The 25,150-nt window shown below is 42.8% G+C and overlaps 1 protein-coding gene across 1 annotated transcript; it reads right to left on the bottom strand.

Moving 5' to 3' along the window:
- Nucleotides 1–3,572: 3,572 nt before the first annotated feature.
- TMEM158 (transmembrane protein 158) lies at nt 3,573–8,302 on the bottom strand. Its single transcript, XM_075827072.1, has one exon. The coding sequence runs from the start codon at nt 8,149–8,151 to the stop codon at nt 7,207–7,209; it is 945 nt and encodes a 314-aa protein (XP_075683187.1). The 5' UTR covers nt 8,152–8,302; the 3' UTR covers nt 3,573–7,206.
- Nucleotides 8,303–25,150: the final 16,848 nt, after the last annotated feature.

The following is a 25,150-nucleotide window of genomic DNA, read 5'->3' as shown; positions in this document are numbered from 1 at the left end:
ACATGTACTAAATGTATCAAAATGCGCCAATTCTGGCTCAAATTTAGGAAAAAAAAACTGGTGCACATGTCATTTATGAAGTGCTTTAGACCCTTTTTGTGCCTCACTAGACACTTTTGTAAAGTGTCTAGAAAAGGGGGCATTGCTAAGTGGATTCGTAAAATGCAGCAGATTTATTAATGGCAAGCGCCATTTTCTTGGCTTCAAATACTGGTATAAACTTAGCAATGTCTCCTCTCTTTTCTGTAACAATACATGACCCTACATCAGCCACTCAACAGCCCAGAGATCTGCAGGGGACTGTTCCAGCTTCTTCAAGTTGCAGATGGGGATAGCCCTGCATCCTCCACCGGCTGGTGTTCTTTTATTTACTGGCTAGAGGCAGTGGATGCTATCCGAAAGCCTCCGCCTCCTGCACTGGACAGTGTGCAGTCAAAGCTTCCCTTTTGTTGATTGGTGGAGCGCCTGTCATCTGATAGGCTTTCTACCAATCAGATCTCCTGCTCAGTAAAACTAGGGCTACATGACGATTTTGGCCATGACACTGGCCGCATGTGCTCCTGTATGCAATGCACATAATTAAAGTGAATGTGGCCGCTTTGCGACAGTCACAAGAAATCCGAAACCTGATGGGTTTTTTGCCACTGTTGTGTTTTGCGATCGTGATGACCTAAAGGTCGCAACTTGGGCACATTGACTTCCATTACCTGCGATGCAGGCAAGGCGACACAGCGATCTTTTGCCACGTGACCCATCACGGCCAAAATGGATGCTCTTATCTGCCAGCTGTAGAAGCTGCTTGGAGCATGACAAACAACGTCAGAGCGGCCTCCGAGCCACTGCATGAGGTATCCTATCCCTATTTCTCCCTTAGGCTGTATAGTGCACTGCGCGTCAGATGCCAGGGAGGAAGAGGAGAGCGACCCACTGCGGACACCTGCCCATCTGGCATTTGCCTGTATGTATGGTGTTATCAGGCAATCACATCCAATTCTTCACCATGCGCACCCTACAATTGTATAAAAATGTGTCCCCTAGTGGGTCAGTTTAGTCTGGAGGCATCATTTGTGTGACTAATCAGCCGTATTTATCTAATGCTATCGGGCAGCATTAGTTACATGGGTACAAATAGTTATGTGTTTAGGATAGCACAGAAAGTATCTTTATTTTACCTATTGTTTTATACCTGTATTATTCTTTTTTTGCTGGTAAAGCTTTATTGAACACTTGTTTTTCCCAGTGCAAAAAATGTAGAAAGGGTTTTTTGAGCAGAAGTGTTTCACAATAAGGACAGGGTTCCGATGAGAACCTATTTAAGTTGAGTCTTCTTTGCATATTTTTGCATGCTGCTGTTGCCATATTTATAGTTTGGCAGTAACATGTTTAAAGGGTTATTTCCAAGTTGAGTCATATTTTTTTTTAAATGCATCCTAAACCTAAATAAAATTCTAAATCTAGTGTTGTAAATTTTTTTTAAAAATTCCTTCCCTAACTACCTTTTTTTCCAACTAGATAACACAGCTAGTGCTAGTTATCTTTTCAAAAAGGTGGTGTGTTACCACCCTTTGAGAACACCTACCTAGTAGGCAGGACCTGGACCCGACCGCTGATGCATCCACCTGAGAGGTGGCCGGGCCGGCATCTAATGCGCATGCGCGTATAAGCATGTTCACGAGAACACTGACATCCTCTCCTATCATTGCGCAAGCGCGGGCACCGATAAAGGAAAGCAGTGGTGGCCGGATCCCTAGTCAACGAGGAATAAACAAAGATGCAATGAACAAGACTTTGAGAGGAAAACCCAGGAAAATTACATAATTTAGAAAAATAAAGGTAATCACAAAAATGTATATCTTTACATGGTTGAGCAAAATAAATAGATTTATAAAGATGGGAATAACCCTTTAACCCTTCATTTCTGAAACCTCAATCCCTATCGCCACTACTTTGAAAATGTATACAATGCCGAGGGAAAAAAAAGAATGGGGCATTCTGGAATCCTGGATATATATACTTTTCACAGACAACCTCTTTTAATATGGGAGCTGCTTGGTCCTAAGATCCCTGGGAAACAGCTGATTTTTGCTGAGGAAGCCGCAGCCAGCCTGATGCATTGACGGCCTTGAGTCCACCAGAGCAAGAGTCACTACTTGTTAGCGACTCTTCGCTCTGGCTCATACAGGTGGTCCCAAGCAGACAATTGCCCTCTATGATTTCTAATATGCCCTAATAGTGCATATGGACAGAAGTTCTCCTGATGGGACAACCACTTTTAAACATTACTTATCATGCTAGATGTTACTACTTATATATAAAGTATCTACTTCAGGTGTATTAGATAATATTACTATTGGTAGTTTATTAAAAGAATTTTAATCCTGTATTATTATGGGGCAATATGTATTCGTATTATTCACTCCTCATAAAACAGAGTCAAAGTTCATTTTAACTGCTCAAAGTAATAATTGGAAAAAATAAACAAAACTCATTCAATTTGTATAAAAGAAAATTATTTATTCAAATAACAATATTCCCATTCTGTCCTTGGAGAAAGAAGTAGTCTTGTATGGAACCAAAAACCCCAAGAACACTCAGGCATATCGTGTGTTGTAGTAGATATACAATAACTATGCAATGTCGAAAGAAATTATTAGTACTATAATACTCCATAGTGTATCCTAAAACGACCCCCTTCCACTGTATTCATGTTGGATCAATATTCAGTGTTATTGACTTCTACAGTGCTTTTCTACACCCTTTAAACTATAGTTTGTGCTTCATGAACTGCTATTCTGAGTGATTCATTGTCTTCTTCTATGTAAGGTGCACAACAGTAAGGGTATGTTCACACGGGCTATTTTCAGACGTAATTCGGGCGTTTTACTCCTCGAATTACGCCTGAAAAGATGGCTCCATTACGCCTGCAAACATCTGCCCATTGCTTACAATGGGTTTTACAATGTTCTGTTCAGACGAGGTGTAATTTTACGCGTCGCTGTCAAAAGACGGCACGTAAAAAGACGCCCGCATCAAAGAAGGGCAGGACACTTCTTGGGACGTTTTTGGAGCCGTTTTTCATTGACTCCATTGAAAAACAGCTTAAATAATGTCCGTAAAAGACGCCGCAAAAAACGCGAGTACTTGCAAAAACGTCTGAAATTCAGGAGCTGTTTTCGCCTTTGCTACTGTGTGTGAACATACCCTAAATGTCAAAATAAATCATGAAAACTGAGTTTGCTTGGGATACAAAGTTAATCTTTTCCTCTGCAATAGTTAATCGGACTTCACACCTATAGATTCTTCAACAAATAAATGACTGTCAGGCTGGGTTCACACGACCACATTAACGTCCGAAATGGACGGACGTATTTCGGCCTGAAGTCCCAGACCGAACTCAGTGCAGGGAGCCGGGCTCCCTGCCTCGCTGCGGGACAACTGTCCCGTACTGTAATCATGTTTTCAGTACGGGACAGTAGTTCCACGGAGAGGCAGGGACTCCTAGCATCGTACATAACTATGATGCTAGGAGCCCGGCTCCCTGCACTGAGTTCGGTCCGGGACTTGCGGCCGAAATACGTCCGTCCATTACGGACGTTAATGTGGTCGTGTGAACCCAGCCTCAGGGCAATGATAAGAAGAATGCTGCTTTGTTTCTCTTACTTAGGTCGGATTCACACGAGCGTGTGCGTTTTACCCACGCAAAAAACGCGGCGTTCTGCGCGCGCAAAAGGTCCATAACAGCTCCGTGTGTCAGCAGCATATGATGCATGGCTGCGTGATTTTCGCGCAGCCGCCATCATTATGACACTCTGTTTTTATGTTTGTAAACAGAAAAACACGTGGTGCTTTTCTGTTTTCATTCATAGTTTTTACTGCTGTTGCGCGAATCACGCGCGTCCCACGGAAGTGCTTCCATGTGCTGCACGTTGATGCGCAAAAAATGCACAAATATAGGACATGTCGTGAGTTTTACGCAGCGGACTCACGGACTCACGCTGCGTGAAAATCACTGACAGTCTTAACGGCCCCATAGACTAACATAGGTCCGTGCGACGTGCCTGAAAATCACGCGCGTAGCACGGACGTATTACACATTCGTCTGAATAAGCCCTTATAGAGAGCAAATGTATATGAAATACCTACAGGTTTAGATTCATTTTTTTTGCTTCATACCAAACCATTCTGTGAACTGTTAATGCATTCATAAAAAGGTGTGATATAAATCAAGTGTAAAGGCGTAAGAAGAAGGCTGACAATGGCAAAGCCTGCTATATAGTCTTTTAAAGACCTTTATGATTTAATTGAAACGTAACCTTTGGGTGACATCGGCTATATAGTCAGGAATTGTAGAGTCTATCATCCTGCGTTCACATCAGCGTTGTTCTCGAGGGGTTTGCTCTGAGCTTTCTGTTGGGGGGAACTCCTCAACAGAAAGGCAAACAGAACCCTTAGCTTCCATTTGCATCACCATTGATCTCAATGGTGACGGAAACTTTGCTAATGGTTTCCGTTGATTACCGTTGTGAAAGGGTTCCGTTGTTTTGGCGGAATCATATAGCGCAGTCGGCTGCACTATTGAAAGCAATGCTGATGTGAACAGGCACTTAGTCCTGTGAGTGTACAATAAGTGCATAATAGGTTACTACTGTTGAATAACCTTCTACGTCTTTACATAACACATACATTACCAATGCAAGCAGTTTGAACTGAAATGGTAATAAGACCATTTGGGTATTCACATGGTAGTAAACATTCGGTTTAACATATGTTATTGAGCTGCCCTGCATACTCATACAAGTCATAATAATGGCCGAGTTTACATGTAGCATAAATACTGCGGTTTTTCCGCAACATATTTCGATGTGGAAAATCTGCAGCATAATACAGTCTAAACAGAGTGGATGAGATTTGAACAAATGTAATCCACATGCTGCGTAAATGATAAGTAGAAAAAACGCACAGAGATTGACCTGCGGTGCGTTTTTAAATCCGCAGCATGTTAATTGTATTTCTGTAATCGCTGCTTTTTTGTTGCGGATTTTCCATATTGAATTTAATGGGAGGTAAAACCCGCAACAAATAGCAGATATTGCGATTTTTGCGGTGGAAAAAATGCAATTTCGCCACAAAAATCATTATATATGACCAATGACCGGCTGCAGCGGTCACATGGAATGAAACGTCACCCCAGGGCTGCCGGATGTCAGGACTTCAGAGAGGACGCGTCGCTATGGTAAAGTATAACCTTTTTTTTTTCATTGCAGGATTTCCGCAGCGGACATTCCGGACGAAAAACTGCACCACAATTTGGTGTGGCTTGTCGGACAGAATTCCCTTCGGAATTCCCTTACGCAGTGTATCTGCCCCGTGTGAACCTACCCTTAGAGTAAAAATAGAGGCACAAAAAGATCAGTTAACAGCAGTTAGTCTGTAGGTGGCAAAATAAGTTTTTGTTTTTCTACTCTGAAAATAAATGAGAAGATATTGGAAAGATGATAGATTTTACACTTGCTGACTATATTAAATAAAGGTGGAGCTTTACTTTAAATATGTGTCCTCTCAAACAAATAGGCTAGGCTTTATTTTATTTATCCATGCATGGTAAGATATTTAGTTACTGAAATAACATTTTATTGTAAATTATGACAGTTATAGTTCTAACATATGCTAATTTATTAAATAAGAAGGAGGTCAACCTTTTAAAGAGATATGCACTTGGAGATAAAAGGTTCTGTAGAGGATGCCACTAGTACGCCTCCCTCCTTACACGTAGATGTACTCCTAATGATTCTTGGCACTTTTAGACACTATTCTGCAATGATATTTCTATAAAAATTTTATAATATGCTACGGAGCTTGCTCTGCACATAAGGAAAAATAAAATTGACTAGGTTGATGAAAAGCGCACCTCTGTAATAATGGATAACAGAAAACTCAAAAGCGTTGTAAAGTTTCTATACTTTAGAACAATGGTCCACAAACTGTGGCTCTCCAACTGTTGTGAAACTACAATTCCCAGTATGCCCTGACAGTAATAGGCTGCCAGGGCATGCTGGGACCTTTTACAAAATGATTCAAAGTGCACTTTGAATCATTTTAACCATTGGAAATAAACCTGGAACACTGTTTCCTTTTATAATTCTTCCAAAGCGCTGGATCATTCCTCTCTTTTTTCCTGTTGCCTTGCAGTGTGCCGTCACGCAGGATCTGAGCACAGTCTGGACCGAGACCATTAGTGAGTGAGCTGGAGGATTCCTCCCAATTTTCCTTATATCTTGGCAGAAACCCAGAAAAATCTCACTAATCCCAGGGAACCCCTACTTCCATTCCTATCTCAAACAAACTTGGTGTTGGGGCAGGTAAGCATTGTACAATTTTTGTATGCGTTGAAATGTGTTGACTGTTTTACCAAGCATCTATGAGCAGGCTGAAATAAGTACGCCGTCCATACTGTAAAAGTGACAGTTATAGCTGCTGCTATGTTCCGGGGAACCCCTGACCAGATTTCAGGGAACACCTCATTGGCAAACAATGATCTTCATTAAATGCTGATATTGTCTCTTTGTTAACAAACTTTTAAATGCAAAAAATGTAGATGCTGTATGGTTAAGATAAGATTAGAGTATATATAGGTAAATGTTACTATCAATATGCATTTAAAGGTCCTTTTAAGTAATATTATTCAAAATATTAATATTTAAATTAAACATTAAAATAATAAAACATTGTAGCATTTTATATATTAAATGCCATATATGAAGATAAAAATTTTAATAAATTAATTTACAGTATAGTTGCAAAATATGATTCTATTTAACACATTTTTGTAAAAATGTTTTTGTCTTTTTTCAACAAAAAAACGAGAACTGTCTCGGTGAACCAGAAGACACTTAACGCTGGCACCGGAGGTTTTTGATATGAAGGTTGCAATGATATATATTTATTGCAATTCTTCAATCGTTGTTTAAGAGATACAATGTGTATTTAGAGGTCTATATTCTTAAAGGCGTATACTCATACATTCACTTAGAATCACATTAATAAAATTGAATATACATGTAATTTTTCCTCCAATCTATTATCTAAAGATTATTAAGTTACATGTCTTAGGTAATACAAAACTGACTGAGAGAGGAAATTTTCCACAGCACATTACACAAAGTAGAACTACTGTAATAAACGAGAATGCCATTTAAAGTGCAAGTGCTATTTGCTGCTTGTTCTTCTATGTTCCATACCATTAGGCAAGAAGCCTGCAATAATAGGCACTGGCCAGATGAGGGCAGCAACACTCCAGACAATGATAACAAGAGTCATGAAACAGGCCACCAAAGTAGATTCAATAGGCTTCCGATTCATTCGCCAGCCCTGCTCCCCTCTCAGCTCTTCTAAACTAAAATCCAGGCAGCAGAAATTCAGGGATTCCCCTTGTAAAGGATTCTGAGGGTCAGTTGAGGATGATGAAATGAAAGAAAAAGTAGAGGATGCAGCAGAAGATGCATGTTGATGCCTAAGGTGGCCACTCCTTCTGCTTCTTGACCATCCACACCCTACACAGAGGCGAAATTCCTGTTGGGCCCCAGACACTCCAAGATGCTCAATGATTACTGGGGAGACAACACGATTGTAGGCAGCTGAGAAGAAGGCTCTACCATGATTATTGGTAGAAAAGAGCAACAGGTCACATTGGAAGCCCAGTTGGCGACTCCAGCGAACTAGAAGAGAAGTGAGCATCAGCCTGTGCACACTAATATTGCAGTGAGTTGATACCTGCTGAGACTGGGAGACGTGAAACTCTTGATGTGTATGAGGAGACACAATCAAAGTCTCTCTGCTGTTATCCCATGTGCCGCTGGAAGAGGATACAGGAGGAGGAGGAGGCGGAGAAGACGAAGACAGACTCTTGGTATGTCCTGTCTGGGTAGCCTTCACTTCTTGTACACTCTCCACAGTGGTGCTCTTTTCAGTTTGCAGATCAAAGCCCAGATTGGCCAAGGATCTGCTGGAGGAATTCATAGGGAGTAAGAAGACATCCTCTTCAGTGTGATCCTGTTGATGCCATCCTAGGGTTGGAGGCTGGATGCAGATAGCCAGTAAAGCCACAAACCCCTGGAGAAGGCTGCTTGGAGAGCACAGGCGCAGCACCCTCATTGCACAGATTGTTATAGAGGAGGCTGCATGGCTAGCTGAGGAGACCCTGCTTGCACAAAGACTGAAACTCACACAGGCGTGGAAAAGGATGCTAGTAACTGCGTTCCACACTGTCTCCAAGTCATCCTCCCTCTGCTTTTTTCCTCCTCCTCCTTCTCCTCCTCCTCCTTCTCAGCTTTTGATTTAGATGATTAGAGAATTGTGAGATGCAGCACATCTATACCTTTCATTTCCAAAAGACAAGGGGGCGGCAGATACTCCTTAGTCCTTAATATAGTGCAACCCTAACACTCGTGCACAGTAGGATTGTTTTGTCATTGACTTTGTTAAAGGAAAAAGCAGCATGTGGTAGTTTTACTTTTTTGTCTATAGTCATATATTGAATCAATTGCAGTTCATGTGGAGCCGCTTAAACAATCATTTATTTAAACTCTGAAAGAATATAGTCAAGAATATTAGAAATGTTACATGCTTATGGGAATGACATTTCCTTGTTAGATGACAAAGAAATGTTTTATGAAACATCTAAACTAGTCTAGGTATACACTTTGTATGTTTGATAAAGACAAAAATGTACAAATTAAATCAAATGAATTTAGTTACGGCCAATCACCGTTGTGTTAGCTGCTTGGCCTCTTTTAGCTACGCGTTGCAAAGGCAAAGTTATGATCAGTAGTCTGAAATCAACCTTCTGCCTTATCCAGAGGTATAGCTAGGTTCTCCATCACCTGGGGCAAAGATTCCGTTTGGCACTCCCCCCCAAAACGTCTTTCCCGACATCCCCTTCCCCCTCGCCATGTTTGTTTTCCCTAACAATAAATGAGGTGTCCTTTTTTCCCAATTTTTTTTAATGTAACTCGAGCATAAAACCATTTGTACAATTTACAAGCAATATAGTTCTATATACAGCACCAGAACAAAGCTCAGTACATATATACAACACCAGAACCAAGCTCAGTACATATATACAGCTTCAGAAACAAGATCAGTACATATATACAGCACCAGAACCAAGCTCAGTACATATATACAGTGCCAGAACAAAGCTCAGTATGTAAATACAGTTCCAGAACCAAGCTCAGTACATATATATAACACCAGACCCAGTACCCAGCATGAATACATCTCAATTTAGTGCAAACCCTGCAGTATAGATTTGCACTAAATTGTATACAGCTCCCAGCATGGCCCAAACAATGATAAGGATATGCCGAGAGTTGCTGTTTCACAAAAAAAAATCATACCACCCATCATCTCGCTGTAGATCATACAGTGACTACAGTACTGATTAGAGGCAGAATAAACATTTACATTAAGTGACTCACCGGTGAAGATCTCAGATTCTAGTTGTTCTTTTTCTCTTTTTTTGTCCATCCGGTCAAGACTTCTATGATGACTTCTCCCGGCCACAGCCCATTTCTGCAGTTTGCAACTCAGATGTTTTCAGCTTCTCACTGTTCAAACATTTCTGCACCTATAAGCAAATATGAAGTTATCATGGTGCCAGACACTTAAATATACTAGCACATACACTGTACCTCTAATTATAATAACACCATACACTGTCCCTGATTATAATAGCACCATACACGCCACCTCTAATTATAATAGCACCATACACTGTGTCGCCCCCCCCCCCCCACACACACACACACACACACACACCGTGCCCCCTGTGAATCGTTCCTCCAATAGAGCCCCATATATATAGTGCCCTACATAGATCCCCCTGTAAATAGTGACACCTATAGAGCCCCTGTAGATAGTGACCCACATACAGCCTCCTGTAGATAGTGTCCCACATATAGCCAACCCTGTAGATAGTGCTCACATATAGCCCCCTGTAGATAGTGCCCCACATGTAGCCCCCAAGTAGATAGTGCCCAACATATAACCCCCCGGCAGATAGTGATCCACATATAGCCCACCCCTGTAGATAGTGCCCTACATATATATCCCCCTATAAATATTGCTCCACATGTAGCACACCCCTGTATATAGTGCCTCACATATAGCTCCCCCTATAGTGCTATATATATATAGCCTAACCCTGTATATAGCCCCCCTGTAGCTATAGCCCACCCCTGTATATAGTGTATAGTGTCCAACATATTGCCCACCCCTGTAGATAGTGCCCTACATATATCTCACCCTATAAATAGTGCTGCACATATAGCCCACCCCTGTATATAGTGCCTCACATATAGCTCCCGCTATAGTGCTCTAAATATAGCCCACCCCTGTATATGCCCCCCTGAAGATAGAGCCAACCTCTGTATATAGTCCCCCTGTATATAGAGCTGACCTTTGTATATAGCCCCCCCAAAGATAGAGCCTGGCCTCTGTAGATAGAGCCACACCTTGTAGATAATGTCACTAACATTTTTATTAGGATAAAAAAAAAAAAAACTTTACGTACTCACCTTAAAGAGGCTCTGTCACCAGATTATAAGTGCCTACATAATGTGATCGGCGATGTAATATAGATAACAGCAGTGGTTTTTATTTTGAAAAACGATCATTTTTGAGCAAGTGATGAGAAATTTTAGATTTATGCTAATTTGTTTCTTAATGACCAACTGGGCGTGTTTTTACTTTTGACCAACTGAGCGTTGTACAGAGGAGTGTATGACGCTGACCAATCAGTGACCAATCAGCGTCATACACTTCTCATTGTCCCAGCCCATTGTTACAGTGTGATTGTGCAGTGAAAGAAGCTGGGCTGGAACAATGAGAAGTGTATGACGCTGATTGGTCACTGATTGGTCAGCGTCATACACTCCTCTGTACAACGCTCAGTTGGTAAAAAGTAAAAACACGCCCAGTTATCTATTAAGAAAGTCATTAGCATAAATCTAAACTAGCTAAAAAAATTATCATTTTTAATGATCGTTTTTAAAAATAAAAAAACACTTTTGTTATCTACATTACAGCACCGATCAGATCATGTAGGAGATGGGGCATTTATAATCTGGTGACAGAGCCTCTTTAATCCCGTTCCCCCCACCATCCGGTGTCAATGCAGACCTGCTCTCTTCTGACATCCTCGTGCCGCTTGCGTTGTTGAAAGGCGCTGACTTACAGGGCAAGTCATTCTGCCCTGCCAATCAGCGCCTTTCATGGACGCAAGCGGCATGATGTCGTCATCATGCCGCTTGCGTCTATGGAAGGCGCTGATTGGCAGGGCACTATGACTTGCCCTGTCAATCAGCCTCTTTCATCAATGCAAGCGGCGCAAAGAGGTAATCTCGCCACTTGAGTCGTTGAAAGGCGCTGAATGGCCGGGCACGGAATGTACCTGGCTATTCATCGCCTACAGTGCAGGGGGCGTGGCAGCGGCTCAGTGCAGGAGCGGGTGGCAGAGGCTCAGAGAGGCAGCAGATCGCCATCTTGGACGGCGCCCCCCACCTTTCCTCTTAGTTGCGCCCGGGGCACAGGCCCCGCCTGCCCTGCTTAGCTACGCCCAGCCTTATCTTAGGCTCATGTAGAAAAGAGATGGGCTGCACTCCTTGAAGAAATGTTCAGGTGCTGTAAGGGTTCGGGTTGGATATCCCACAAATTGTATAGACCAAGACTAACCCTAGCACTCAATAGAAGAGATAAATGTAGATGTTAAGGATCTGCCAGGCACAGCTTCTGTATCCGCGCCCATAGGTAATCAGTCTGCACCTGCTTCTATGTCTGTGAGACTGACTCCATCTTCCACCACTCAGGATGGCAGGCTTAGGAGTGTGAGAGCCTATCACAGCCTGGCCAGACGGAGCTAGCTCCCGCCCTCTGTCTATTTATACCTGCCTTTCCTGTTCCTCCTTGCTTGTGATTCTTCTCTGTTGGTTTCCTGGCCCTGCTGCAGCTTCTTGAACTACTTGTCCCTGCTTCGTATTGACCCTGGCTTACTGACTACTCTTCTGCTCTGCGTTTGGTACCTCGTACACTCCTGGTTTGACTCGGCTTGTTCACTACTCTCCTGCTCTGCGTTTGGCACCTCGTACTCTCCTGGTTTGATTCGGCTCGTTTACTCCTCTTGTTGCTCACGTTGTTGCCGTGGGCAACTGCCCCGTTTCCCTTTGTTCTGTGTTTCCTTGTCTGTTGTCTGTCGTGCACTTACTGAGTGTAGGGACCGTCGCCCAGTTGTACCCCGTCGCCTAGGGCGGGTCGTTGCAAGTAGGCAGGGACTGAGTGGCGGGTAGATTAGGGCTCACTTGTCTGTTTCCGTATCCCTGTCATTACAGTAGAAGCAAATGTGGATTTTTCAAATTCTTTATTTCAAAGGTATAAGTGTTTTTTTTTTTAAACAGGCGATTTTATGGGGGAAAAAAATCGCTTGTTTAAAAAAAAACAAAAAACATTTATACCTTGGACATAAAGCATTTCTCATTTTGTCTCTTCCCCATCCTGTGCTTCGAGAATGTGATCTGAATAAATTGGGAATGGGTTGGACTTATATTGTTTTTTCTCTGGGAGGCAACTTGATGCAGTATAAACCAGGGGCGGACCTACCATTGGTGAAAACTGCACAGGGGCCCAGTAGGTAGGGGGGCCCCACTGCCACCTTAAAAGCAGCTTTATTCTGCCTATTGGATTGCATATATGGACTGAGCTATTGATAATGACTCAGAATTATTGATGAATTGTTAGAGACAAAATGGCGGGGTGTTCTTTGGTGAGCTAAGAGGCCCACATACAGTTTTTGCACAGGGGCCCTCTGCTGTCTATGTCCACCACTGGTCTTTCTGCAAGGCAGACCAAATATGGCTAAAACCCATCCCTTAATTTGAACCAAGCCATTAATAAAGCCATTGTGTACAGCCCTACAGGCGCAGGGCATGTCCTACATAGCATGTAGGGCCCATAAACAACATGGTAACATAATTATGTCACATGGCTGCCAATAAGTGGAGTCACCAGGACGAATTTCACCCACAAGTATTATTTAAAAAATGAAGCCACAGAAACCTTCTTTAAAACAGTCACCACCTATAAAGTAGGTTTAAGTGGGTTTTATGTACCCCCTGAGGAAGCGACCAAAAACAGCGAAACGCGCGTTGGGGTTTTTCTGTGGACCATTCAGCACGGACGTATGTTGATACTCTCGTTGTGAATGGGTAAGACTGCATTACTACAACTGCTCACCGTTTATGTACTGACTCTCCCTATGTGACTCCCTTGTGACCTGGTAATATCCACTATATTTATATATAACTGAGAGTACACTGTGGATTATCAGTATAGAATCCACTTGGATGAGATACATTACATATCTAACTGTGTGGGTAGCAGATATGGTTTTGCCCTATATACTATTTCATTACGTAATACTGTCCTGTGCTGTATGATGTATCACGGTATTAGTACTAGAGTCTTCTTATGAAGTGTTTTTAATTGTATGTTATTTTCTAAAAATAAAATTGATATATTCTTGTATACTCAGACGTTATGCTCTAGTTTTTTTCTTCGGTATGAATGGTAAACAAGTTTAAGGATGTAATATGAAAAAATGTCCGCAATGTATACAACTCAATTAACATCTACATTATCATTTGTAATTATGAAGTACATGTAATATCTTTTCTAGCACTCGGGTTCTCTTATACAGAGCTCCAAATTCCCGGCATACTAATACATTTAAAAGATTACATGCTGGCTGCCGGCAGCGAAAACTATAGGGAGCATACTGTATAATGGTATACATTCAACACAATAATAAGACAGCATGCAGCAACCTCTTAAAGAGGCTCTGTCACCACATTATAAGTGGCCTATATTGTGCATTATATGATCGGCGCTGTAATGTAGATTACAGCAGTGTTTTTTATTTAGAAAAACTATCATTTTTGACCTATATTAGCTTTATGCTAATGAGTTTCTCAATGGACAACTGGGCGTGTTTTACTATATGACCAAGTGGGCGTTGTACAGAGGAGTGTATGACGCTGACCAATCAGCGTCATACACTTCTCTCCATACATTTACACTGCAGATAGCGATATAGCTATATTGCTATTTGCAGTTACATAAACACACTATAACGCTACTCATGTGTCATGACAATGAATAAACATTACCTCCTGCCAGCGCTGTAATCTACATTACAGCGCCGATCACATCATGTACAATATAGGCCACTTATAATGTGGTTACAGAGCCTCTTTAAGTTCCCACTAGTGGTTGCTGCAGGAAGCCAAGTGTTGTTTTAAATCTATGGGGCAGATTTACTAATACTGTCTTAAATTTAGACAGCTCAGAACTAGACTAGATGCACCAAATTTACCACAGTGGCTCATGATAAATTTGTTGCACCTTCAGACACTTGTCGTACTTTATACCACCTCTTGGTTGGCTTATTTTAGACCAACATATTGCCCCAAAATATTGGCACATTATGTCAGATTTTAGGACACTCTCAGTTCAGCTAGATCACACACCCATTTCCTCTAAACCACAACCCCTTATTAAATGAGATACAAAAAGTGCTTAAAACAGTTAATAAATGTGTCACATGGCATATGCACCCGAAATCTGGCTCAGTTTGCATAGTATCTGCCCCTATGTCTATGCAGGGGAATTGGAGCTCTGAATCAGAAAAACAGAGCTCCAAGCACAATGCAGATATATTAAGCAATAAATTAGCACAGAGTAATGATAACATAATGATAATAAAAGGTGTACAGTCACTTTAAATTCAATTTCCCCTTTTATTCTTCACAAGTTATATAGTACTTATCTTTGGGACGACGACGACACAGGACTCTGTTACAAAGCTACAATGCAGCTGTTTTGACCCCCCCCCACACTCCCCTCCTTCCTGCACCAGAATAAATTAAAACTGACAAAGAGGGGTTACCTAAGTCACCACTACTTCACCCATTAGGCAGGGAGACGAAATCGAACAGCCTAGGATTGCGCTTCTAAAATGAGTTGATTTTTTTTCAAGAAGCTGGACCCATCAATAAGGAGATCACTAAGAGTACCCCTGCTGACACCCACAGTGATCCACTGTTATCTGTGTCAGTAAGTGCTCAGTTTCCCTGCAGTGCCACCGCAGGGAAAATTAACCCTCTATTATTTCAGAATTTCCTAAAAAGGTATATGGTAATAGTTTTTTTTACTAGACATTACTAATACTTTGTAATATACAGTACACCTAGCAACAAAGCAGTCCCAGAACTGAGATCTCATGGTGTGTGTATTTTGTTAATGTACATACTTCAATACAGTGATTTTATAGGTAAGTGGATTTTCACACCAAAACCTTTGTATGCAGCTTTTTCTTACAAGCACTGTGTAAATACACTATATGAACAAAAGTATTGGGACACCTACACATTACACCTACAGGAGCTTATTATAACATCCCATTCTGAATCCATAGGCATTAATATAGGGTGGGTCCCCCCAGTGGCGGATTATCATATGGGCGGTTCGGGCGGCCGCCCGGGGCCCGAGGCTTCAAGGGGGCCCATGGCAGCCCGAACCGCACATCATCTTATAAATATATTCAGCGCGCTAGCGCTGCTAACTGCCGAAGATGAGGAGGAGGAGCAGGGAATTGGCCGGGAAAGGGGTTGGACACGCCTCCCTGACAAGTGCGGGCTGCCGCCATTGAGTAACAGAACAGCGACGGACGGCTGTTCTGTTACTCCAAAGCAGCAAGAGAAGAGCCGGACGGGCGGTCATCGGCGCTGAGGTTAGTTGGCTTAACCTCCTGCCCAACTGGTTCCCGACAGCTGGCTGTATTTTTATGGCCAGCGGTCAGGAACGGGTCGTTAAAACCCGAGCCATAGACTTTCTACGGCTCGGGTTTTAACTTGCTGCCCGCGCGATCGGGCAGCTGAATGTCGGGTCTCCGGCTGTCAGTGACTGCCGGGGACCCTGAGGAGAAGATAGAAGCAGCTTTCACTGCTTCTGTCTTCTCTGATCACTTGTACACAGCGCTGAATGCGCGCTGTGTACAGGAATAGAGACAGCAGCAGCGGCGCTGTCTCTATTCCTCCCGGTGATCATGTGACTGGTCACATGATCGCCGGGTGCCGTTAGTGGCAGACTATTGCTGGGTCTAACTAGATCCAGCAGAGCCCTATTAGTGACAATCGTCACTATGAGAGGGCTGATTTCCCCTGTAACTGGGGCTGCCGTGCAGCCCCAGTTACAGTGGAAAAACATGGTGTAAAAGAAAGAAAAAGTATATATAAAGTTCCCCAAAGGTCTTTTTTGACCTTTGAGGATCAGACCATAGTAATAAAAAAATTGTAAAGTAAAGTGCAAAAAAAAATGTAATAATAAATACTCAAAATACCCACCCCAAAAAAAACGTTCCCCCCGCCAATCATTGTTGTAACGCTAGCGCTGACTCAATTACCCTAATATAGACATGTAATATATAAAAAAATTACGGTAAACAATGACTATTACAAATAAAAGGTCTATTTTAGGGTAAAACTATATTACCCAAAAAAAAATAGCTGAAACGTAAAAAAGATTATTTTTTTACTATTATTTTCAAACTTTATGAATAAAAATTCTAAAATTGCAAAAAAGGTGTGTATAAAAACGATAAAAAACGAAACCTGCATTGTCTACGGAAAAACGTTGCAAAAATCACGTCGGTTTTATATTTTTTTAATAAAAATGTGTGTTTGGTGCAACTTTGTAATTACGTTTTATTAAAAAATATTTTCACTTTTTGAGATACAGCTGCTTTGTATCCTGTATCCGTCAGGTCAGCAGGACTGACGGGATCAGTGAAACGGGCCCTGCGCTAAATTATAATCTTAGATGTGATAGATTTGAGGTGGATCCTGCGTGTCACTGATCCTGTCAGAAACAAAGCACCTGTATCTCAAAAAGTAAAAATATTTTTTAATAAAATCAATCAATCACACTGATACACACACATACTAATATATATATATATATATATATATATATATATATATATATATAATATAAAGTTTTTAAATGTGTACATAACCCTGTGGCACTATATACAAGGGGGAGCGCTGTGTGGCACTATATACAAGGGGGAGCGCTGTGTGGCACTATATACAAGGGGGAGCGCTGTGTGGCACTATATACAAGGGGGAGCGCTGTGTGGCACTATATACAAGGGGGAGCGCTGTGTGGCACTATATACAAGGGGGGGCTGTGTAGTGCTATCCACAGTGGTATGTGTGTGGCGCTCTTTATAGGGGGGGCTTTTTGGTGCTATTTACAAGAGGGGGAGGGCTGTGTGGCGCTCTCTACAGGGGGCTGTATGTCACTATCTATAGGGGGCTGTGTGTAACGCTCTCTACGGGGGGGATGTGTGATATATAGAGGGGGCTGTGTATGGCGATATCTATGGGGGTGTGTAATATCTACAGGGGCTATGTGTGGCACTATGTACAGGGGGCTGTGTGTATGTGGCGTTTTACAGTGTGTGGTATTATTATATTCAGGCGCGCAGTGTTTGGTCCTATTATATTTAGGGGCACAGTATGTGGCACCATGATAACTTTATTTTCGTTTATAGGTGTGGAAATGTTGGAAAAGTGAGGAGACGTCTGAGTGGCAAATTCTGCAGAAATGAGTCATGGCCGGGAGAAGTCGTCATGCGCGCTGGACCGGATGGAGAAGAAAAGAGGAAAAAAACTACTAGAATCTGAGACGTCGTCACCTGTGAGTCACTAGATTTATAGAGAATATGTCACCTCTCCTGACATGTTTATTATAGGAATCCTTGTATTTCACAAAAAGTATTTCTGCAGTCCAGGACTGATAGACAATTCCCCTTGTCAGGAGGATGTGTCCCTGCACAGTGTGATACTGTCAGTATGTACGGACATAGCCCTGTGACAAGGGAAATCGTAACACTGTTAATGCTTGCCCAAAAAGGTAGTGTTAAAAATAGTTACGGCGCGGCAGGGCGGCGGTGAGGAAGGGGGGCCCAAGTTTGGGTAACAGCCCAGGGCCCATGATCTACTTAATCCGCCACTGGGTCCCCCCTTTGCAGTTAAAACAGCTTCTACTCTTCTGGGAAGGCTTTCTACAAGATTTTGGAGCGTGTTTTGCACATTCCTCCAGAAGATCATTTGTGAGGTCAGACACTGATGTTGGACAAGAAGGTCTAGCTCGCAATCTCTCTTCTATTTGATCCGAAAGGTGCTCGATGGGGGTGCAGGCCAGTCAAGTTCTTCCATACCAAACTCACCCAACCATGCCTTTATTGCCCTTGCTTTGTGTACTGGAACACAGTCATGTTGGAACAGAAAAAGGCCTTCTCCAAACAGTTCTCACAAAGTTGGAAGCACACAATTGAACAAAATGTCTTGATATGCTGAAGCATTAAGATTTCCCTGAAACTAAGGGGCCTAGGCCAACCCCATGACATTATTCCCCCACCACCAAACTTTGTAGTTGGCACAATGCAGTCAGGCAGGTAACATTCTCCTGCCATCCAACAAACCCAGACTCGTCCATCAGACTGCCAGATAGAGAAGCGTGATTCGTCACTCCACAGAACACGTTTCCACTGCTCCAGAGTCCAGTGGCGGCATGCTTTATAACACTCCATCCGACACTTGGCTTTGTGCTTGGTGATGTAAGATTTGCATGCAGTTACTCGGCAATGAAAACCCACAAATGCCATAAAAAATCCAGCGCACAGTTTTTGTGCTGATGTTAATGCCAGAGGAGGTTTGGAACTCTGCAGTTATTGAGTCAGTAGAGTGTTCTGTCAATTTTGTTCAATATGCGCCTCAGCAATCGGCAACCCTTCTCTGTTACTTTACGTGGTGTGCCACTTCGTGTCTGTGTTGCTGTGGTTCAGCTAATGGTGGAATATCTAGGAGGTAAGACATTTCACAAACAGACTTGTTGCAATGGTGGCATCCTATTACAGGACCACGCTGGAATTCAGTGAGCTCATTAGAACGACCCATTCAGACTGCATGGCTAGGTGCTGGATTTTATACACCTGAGGCAATGAGACTGAATGAAACACCTGAAATCAGCGATTAAGAGGTGTGTCCCAATACTTTTGTCCATCAAGAGGTCTAGAAAGATGTTCTTAAAAAGTGGCTGTGGAACTGTAAATGTATAAGTTGCTATTCTGCACATTGAGTTAGTTCTGTATGAATCGCACAGTGCGTTCAGTGAGTGCTTTTATCAGGTAATTACAGCTATAGGGAGGATTTATAAGAGGACACTAGATGTTCCTGGCTGTACTCGTGCAGCAATAATCACATTAAAATGATAGAGACAAATGGAAGTTATTTGCATAAAGTAGGCATAGGCTTTGCATACATCAATTGTAATAGGAATATTTCTGTGTTGTTTTTTTTTTTCTGATTAATTTAAAGAGGTTTAGGAAAGGATAGCCCTTGAATGTTATATCCTGGAAAGCCCATTAAAAAAAACACAGGCAGTGAAAAGTTCTTCATTTAGAAACTACCATCTCTACAAGAAAAATGGAGTTGTGCATATAGGCTGTTTTTATGTAGGTGATCTTCACTCAGTGGAGGAGTGTCTTCCCTTTGTGTCTCAATAACTAGGCACAGAGTCATGACTATGGGATTAACATACACAAAATTGACAGAAATTAAGGGAGTATAAAGTCAGGAGGCAGGGGCGTAGCTAAAGGCTCATGGACCCCGGTGTAAGAATTCAGCTTGGGCCCCCCTACCCCTCCCCAACACCACCAGACCCCTGCGCCTATGCCCAGCTGCCTTGCCCGACAGCCCGCATGAATGCCCCCACAGTATAATGCCCCGCATAGCTGCCTCCACAGTATAATGCTCCCCATAGCTGCCCCCACACAGTATAATGCCCCCATAGCTGCCCCACACACAGTATTATAATTCCCCCATAGCTGCCCCTACATTGTAAACTGCCACCATAGATGCCCCCACATGTTAAAATGCCCCCATAGCTGACCAGCACAGTATAATGCTCCCCATAGCTGCCCCACAGTATAATGTCCCCCTCATATCAGCCCCCACATTATATTGCACCCATAGCTGCCCCATACAGTATAATGCACCCCATACATTATTATGCACCATACAGTATAAAGCTCCCCATAGCTTCCCCATACAGTATAATGCCCACCATATCTGCCCCATAAAGTATAATGCCCCCCCATAGCTGCCCCATACAGTATAATGCCCCTATATAGTATAATGCCACCCATAGCTGTCCCATACAGTATAATTCTCCCTCAGCATTTACCATATCAGCCCCCCTCCCATACCCAGTATAATGCCCCAATATGTGCCTAATAGAAAAATAATAACATAATTACTTACCTATCCCCGTTCCCATGACGGGTGGAGGAGAACCTTCTCCTCCTCTGCACTGTGATGAGAGTGACTCGACGCAGGCAGGCATGATGACATCACTTCATCACGCCTGCCTGCGCCGAGCCCACTCACGGCACAGTGAATGCTGGTGCAAGGCTCTAGCATTGAACTGTATCCGTGTCCTGAGGACTCAGATACCGTTGTAAGTGGGAACAGCGCGGTCAGCAATGTGTGGCAACGGGGGCCCTGTGGGCCACCCAGGCTTAGACGCCCAATCGCAACTGCGACCGTTACGAGCCCTATAGCTACTCCACTGTCAGGAGGGATGTAACGCCAGCGGCAGATGCTTCTCCTTCTTTCGGTCCCTGCCACTGGGTTGCTCACCTACTCCGCGGCATACTCTGGTTTCTGCTTTCCGTGGTCATGCTTCCCTTCTGTCCTCTGCTTGCTGCTGCTCTGCACACCGTAAGGCGCGTGCGCTTTCCCTGGCTGTTTCTTAAAGGGCCAGCGTGCTCATCTCCTTTCATCTTCAGCCTATCCCAGAGGCTCAGGGAATATTTAAGGCAGCTCCTTTAGTCACTTTGTGCCTAAGCAGCTTTGTTGCAACTTAATTGTTTCCTGTGAAGGTTCCTGTTTACATCCCGCTACATGTTACTAGTCTGCATCTCGCTACCTGCTACTAGTCTGCATCCTGCTGTCAGTCGGTATCCTGCTACCAGACGATATCATGTTGCCAGCTATCAGTCCGTATCCTGCTGCCCGCTAGCAATTGGTATCACGCTAACTGCTACCAGCCTGTATCCTGCTACCAGCTGCCAGTCTGCATCCTGCTACCTGATAAGACCCTGAAGCCTACTTGGTATTAGCAACCGGTCTTCGACTCTTCTTCTGCAAGTCCGGAGACCCACTACTTGTTAAGAACTGTGACGTCAGATCTACATCCATCTGCCAAGGTATCATCTGCCAGTGACTGTACCCACGTTGTATTTCACCACTGTCTCCTGGTCCACTGGGCCAGCTGCTACTCACACCGGGACCACCTCAAGAGGTAGTGACCTGGTAGCCTCCTGGCAGCGAAGTCCAGATCCCTGTACAGGGGTTAAAGAGTGAATACCGGGGAGGCTACTTAGACAACGCCCTTAGAAGCGGTCCTAAGTCAAGCCAATTGAGTAGCACAGTGTGTTCACAACCCACTCGTCATAGCAAGGGAGAAGCCAGCAGTAAGCTTGTGTATTCTTGTTTACATGGTAAAGCTCCTCAGGCGTACTTCCACTGATCCACTTAAAAACCTCAACAAAAGAAACTTAAATAAATGAGTTCTTTATGCTGTTTAATTTAATTTTAATATAGGGCAGAGCAGTAAAAGAAGAATTCAATTACTGCATCCCTTTACTTACTGCCAGCTGCAGGTTCAGAAAGATAGATAAATTTGAATATCTTAGGCTTCATTCACACCTGCATTCAGGTGATGGAAGACAACAGCGCCTGAACGAAGCCATTTACTTTATATTCAGTCGGGTTTCTGTTTTGGTGTCCGTCATGCTGTCTGTCATTTTTCTTGACAAAATAGTGCAGCATGATGCACTATTTTGTTGGGAATAAAAAACAAAATCTGCATTGGATGCTCCGTTAGGGATGTCACCAGAGCTTTACCCAAGCAGGAGATTACAAGCTATTTGTGTGTGTAGAAGGAACCTGCTAGCTATTAAAGGACAGGTGTCGCCCCAAAATTTTTTTTAATAACAATTTGCTTTTAGTGTGTTATTAAAATACATTTTATTTGTTTGTGTGTTTGTGTTTTACTTTTTTCTTTTTTCTAACTTTTACTTCACTATGGGGGCTGCCATTTTTTTTTCATCTCTGTATGTGTCGATTAACGACACATACAGAGATGGAATACGGCACATACATCCCCATAGAGAATGCGAACGGGAGCCGTTCCATTCACTATGGTGTACGCCGTCTGTGTGGGAACGGCGCATGTGCCGCTCCCACACCGTCCAAAGGGAAGGTCTTTGGCCGAGCGACATACGGCGCCATTTTCTTGTGGACCGGAAGCCGCGGCCGGACAGTAAGATATGTTTGTGTATGTTCGTGTTTTACTGTGTGATTACCACTGTATGTAAGCCTACTACACTGTGCATTCGCTCAAAAAATGGTGGCACACAGTGTAGGAGGTTTGAGCATACAACCCCCTCCTTTCTCCTGGCACTAGCCAGGATAAAGGAGGGGGATTAATTGAGCACACTAGAGCGTGTGTGTCTTCTCCAATTTTGCAGCATAAAGCAATGAGGTTGCTTTACCACATGCCAATGCTGCAATTTTGCGAATTGCTCCCTCTAGTGACCAGCACATGAAAATGTTATAAATTAGAATCTAATTTATAATATTTCCTGACTTGTGAAAAAATGAAAAAAATTAGAACAATGTCTAATCATGTATATACTAACTGTTTAACTAAAAAAAAAAAATAAAAATCATTTTCTAGCGACACATTCCCTTTAAAGTCCTATGATTACAGCAGTCTCTGCACTGATTTAAGTAGACACCCCACTGTGTGAGAGGGGTGTGACCACAGTAGTGTACAAACAGTGGAGAGAGGAGGAATTGCAACAATAATGTGAGCTAGCAGGTTGTAGAAACAGTGACTGGGCTGCAGCTCCACAATATACATGGTATGCCAGACTTAATGGCAATCCTACTTTTTGCTATATTTTCTATTAAGATATGTATCTAGCGAAGACCAGTTGTTTTTCAAAGTTGTCTCTTAACTTTATATCCAAATTTATACTCACTTATCATATGATATCATTATATACACTTATTATATACATTGTAAATGACGCATAAAATATTTGACAAAGTGTCGCATCACAAGAGTCCATTTGTTCTTATGTTAGGATGGTTTACCTAAAACTGTAAAAGTCTAGCAGTCTGTGCTCAGGTACCCTCTATAGCACATTGGCCATATGGCACAGAGGGTACCTAATACTCATAAACATGATGCCCAAACTGTAATCTACCTGTAACATAAACACTTTATTTTGTAGCATTAGCACATAATAAACAATTGCTATAAACAATGTGTCCGTCACAGACCTGCAATCACTATGAATATAATCCTGTCATTTTCCCTTCTTCTTGGAATATGGATTATCAGTTTATGCATTTAATGATGAAAAAAAAACAGCTCAGAAGTCTCCCTAGGCACAAGATTACCTCCCTCAGTTTGGCATCCTTAAAGAACTTGACAGCATGATAGATATTGATTTATAGGTTCATGGATGTAAAATACATCAGACCGATTCTAGTCCTGTATATACACACAAAATGGACAAAAGTATTGGGACACCTACACATTTCACCTACAGGAGATTTTATGACATCCCATTCTAAATCCATAGGCAGTAATAATGAGTTGGTTCATCCTTTTCAGCTAAAACAACTTTCACTCTTCTGGGAAGTGTTTTTACAAGATTTTGGAGTGTGTCTGTGGAAATGTTTGCCTATTTATCAAGAAGAGCAATTGTGAGGTCAAACACTGATGTTGAATAAGAGGGCCTGGCCTGCAATCTTCATTGGGGTTCATTCCAAATGTGTTCAGTAGAGTTAAGATCAGGTCTCTGTGCAGGCCAGTCAAGTTCTTCCACACCAAACTCGACCAACCATGCATTTATGGACCTTGTTTTGTGCACTGGGACAGTGTCATGCTGGAACAGAAAAGGGCCTCCCCAACTGTTCCCACAAAGTTGGGAGAATACAATTGTCCAAAATTTTCCCTTCACTGAAACTAAGGGGCATAGGGCAAACCCTGAAAAACAACCCCATAGAATTATTCCTCCTCCACCAAACTTTAAAGTTGGCACAATGCGGTCAGGCAGGTTACATTCTCCTGGCATTTGCCAAACACAGACTCATCCATCAGACTGCCAGATAGAGAAGCGTGATTCATCACTCCACATAACACGTTTCCACTGCTCCAGAGTCGAGTATCAGCGTGCTTTATACCTCGCCATCCGATGCTTGGCATTGTGCTTGGTGAAGTAAGGTATGCATGCAGATGCTCCCCTATGGAAACCCATGCCATGAGAATCCCGGCCCATAGTTTTTGTGTGTAAGTTAATGCCAGAGGAGGTTCTGAACTCTGCATTCATTGAGTAAAGAGCGCCTTGGCGACTTTTATGCACTATGCTCCTCAGGACTTGGCAACCCTGTGTTGCCAAGTGCAACACGGGGTTCCTGTGCTGAGTTCCTGTGGCTCCTAAATGCTTCTACTTTCCAATAATACCGCACACAGTTGATTGTGGAATATCTAGGAGGGAACAAATTTCATGAACTGACTTATTGCAACAGTGGCATCTTATTACAGCACCATGCTGGAAATCAGTGAGCTGTTTAGAATAACCCATTCTTTCACAAATGTTTGTAAAGGCGACTGCATGGCTAGGTACTCGATTTTATACACCTGAAGCAATGAGACTGAATGAAAAACCAATTCAATGATTAAGAGTAGAGATGAGCGAACTTATCAAAAGTTCGGTTCGGCTAGTTCGCTGAATTTCACAAAAAAGTTCGGTTCGGACCGAACTAGTTCGGACCGAACCTGTCACTTCCGTGCGCCGAGCATGCTACTGTCCGGGGTGCTGATAGAGTTAATGGGCTGCACTAACTCTTTCAGCAACCTTGACAGTACATGCTCGGCGCGCGGAAAATACAATAAA

This window comes from Rhinoderma darwinii, chromosome 5, assembly GCF_050947455.1.
Source record: "Rhinoderma darwinii isolate aRhiDar2 chromosome 5, aRhiDar2.hap1, whole genome shotgun sequence".
Lineage (NCBI taxonomy): Eukaryota > Metazoa > Chordata > Amphibia > Anura > Rhinodermatidae > Rhinoderma > Rhinoderma darwinii.
This window is presented reverse-complemented; position numbering and strand designations above follow the sequence as displayed.

What these genes read in the sequence shown, in the direction of transcription:
- TMEM158 (XM_075827072.1), bottom strand. Translation starts at nt 8,151, where the DNA reads ATGAGGGTGCTGCGCCTGTGCTCTCCAAGCAGCCTTCTCCAGGGGTTT.